The sequence below is a fragment of the Sphaeroforma arctica genome (assembly GCF_001186125.1).
Source record: "Sphaeroforma arctica JP610 unplaced genomic scaffold supercont1.530, whole genome shotgun sequence".
Taxonomy (NCBI): Eukaryota; class Ichthyosporea; order Ichthyophonida; genus Sphaeroforma; species Sphaeroforma arctica.
In genome coordinates this window covers 23197-25611 of record NW_014040028.1, presented here as the reverse complement: position 1 = coordinate 25611, position 2415 = coordinate 23197, and the positions used below count along the sequence as shown (strand labels likewise).

General features: G+C 39.3%; 1 protein-coding gene across 2 annotated transcripts in view; it reads left to right on the top strand.

Moving 5' to 3' along the window:
• Positions 1-1790: 1790 nt before the first annotated feature.
• Positions 1791-2415, top strand: part of SARC_07009 — a gene marked incomplete at its 5' end in the record, with an annotated part of 20385 nt that continues 19760 nt past the window's right edge. Inside the window, one exon of one of the 2 annotated variants that reach the window (XM_014299059.1) lies at positions 1791-2179. In XM_014299059.1, the coding sequence (XP_014154534.1) occupies positions 2078-2179 (102 nt within the window). The remainder of the gene's footprint in view (positions 2180-2415) is intronic. The other variant, XM_014299058.1, reaches the window with a different exon arrangement.

Here is a 2415-nt window from a genome sequence, read left to right as displayed (position 1 = left end):
GCGTTCGTGCGTGCGTGCGTGTGTGTGTGTGTGAATTTTTATGTGAATGTGGGCGAGCGTATGCGTGTGCGTGTATCTGCGTGTATGTGTATGTGTATGTTTGTCTATGTGTATGTGTGTTGGTATATGTGTAGTATATGTGCATATACGTGTGTATATGGGTGCAAATAGGTGTATATGAATATAATAATGAGTGCATAAGATTGCAATAATACAAATGTTCTTATAATTCTATATGGATACAAAATTTGATATGGTTAGTGCATTAACTTTCCGACAAGAAAGGAATGTAGATACACAGAAACACTATATTGATTCGAACATACACGGTGACAAATTTAAAAATAATAATATGACGTTTTATGCCAACATTCCATTATAGAAGCTGACGAATAATATTGCTGGGCTACAAAATCGTATAGTAAACGATATGATTCAGCAGGATAAAATACATGACCTTACAAATACGTTCACCAAATTTTCGAGGTGAATAGCGCCCTACTTGTTCAGAAATAAGCTCGACTACAAACTTTTATGGGAACCTGATCTTATAGGATGTGGTACTTACTTTTCGAGTGCGCCGAATAGAATCTGGAAAGGATGCCCGCATTCTGGCTGACAAGGGTGCGCGGCTGTGCGATAGCAAGTGTTCTTAAGTTACGTAGAGCTTGCATCCTGAGAGTTATTTTGTACCGCTTCTTTACAAATGACTTTCAGACTCGACATTTTGTTTATTTTATCCATACTATTATTTCATCTCCCTGCTGTATTTACTACTACTACTATTTATTACATATTTTTGAAAATTGGTTTCAGATTTCAGTCTCTCAGCCTCTCAGTCTCTCAGTCTCTCAGTCTCTCAGTCTCTCAGTCTCTCAGTCTCTCAGTCTCTCAGTCTCTCAGTCTCTCAGTCTCTCAGTCTCTCAGCCTCTCAGTCTCTCAGTCTCTCAGTCTCTCTCAGTCTCTCAGTCTTTCTGCTCTCTCTTGTTGTCCATCGTTCAGTTCCCGAGTTTCTGCTTTCAGGAATCTCCCGAATCGGCAACGGCCAACGTGTGACGGACTGACGGTGTGTACAAAAAAAGTTATAATAACTGAAAATTTGAAGAAAAAAAAAGTCAAGAAGGGTCGGAGACACGGAGTAAATATATTTATTGTTGAAATTTTATAGGTGCATAATGGCTGCATCACGCTTGACGGCGACTGGCGCGCCGGCCTCACTGCCCTCATCCAGTCATCAGTAATTCAGACTTCAGTGTACTGCCCAAAATCAAAATATATGTTTTAAACCCCCCCCCTAACCCCCCCCCCCTCCCCCAAAAGACCTTGTTCCTACTGTACTAGACTTTTTTACTGTTTTGTAGTAAATAGCAGTGAGTGCACCACTGGCCGCGCCTGGCCACCTGGCACCGCCACCGGGTCTACTGCATTCGAACCAAACCACCCCCCCCCCCCTATATAAAATATGTACTCAAAAAATTTAAAAGTACTTGATATTTCATTCGTACAGTAATATAAACGATCCACAATGCTCACCAGGCATTAACCAATCATTGCCTTTTAAACCATGCATAATTCCTATGGCATTTTTAATAGTTGGAGTAAATGGCTAAAATCAAAATCAGAAATCGGTTTGCTGAGAGTCCTGAGACGGTGGATCAAACGTCAAGACTCGGGAGTCCTGACGAACAGCGAGGCTTCGCTTCCACCGTGGCGGGTATATAAATATTAAAATATAGAGCTACATAAATCATAGCCCTCTAAATAATACGTTGCGTTCTCTGATTGTGAATTCACAATATATTCACAGTACCATGTATTTACTAATTAGATGGAAGATAGACTAGTTAGATGAGATTTTACATAGCAATTGTAGATAATCCCACGACCGTACAGTGGTGCCGTATCATCACAGTAACATTCATAAATTCTCGAAACAAATTAGAACTCGAAAACATACATATAACTCGACAAAGCACATACAGTTCGATAACAATATATAGCTCAGCAATATAAACGAAATTAGTGACTACAATAAACACGTGCGTGCGGTTTTGGACTGCACATTCTAACCGTAGTCATGACAACAGTTGAACCCTCACCAACCCCCACGGTATCACCGTCACCGACGCCAAGTTTCAAGGATTGCGGTATCCAAGGGTGCTATGACGACACGCTTTCGGTATGATGTATATCTTTGAGAATAGGAAGTCAATCAACAATTAACACAGTGTAAGTGCAACTCCGTCAGCCGTCTATTTAGGATAGTTGTTCACACACTTCGAGCGCAATATCGATAGATCATACTCAATAGAAAATTATATATATATATATATATATGTATACATATATGTATGTATATCATATGCATATATATATATATACATATATATATATAAATATATGTATATAAACATA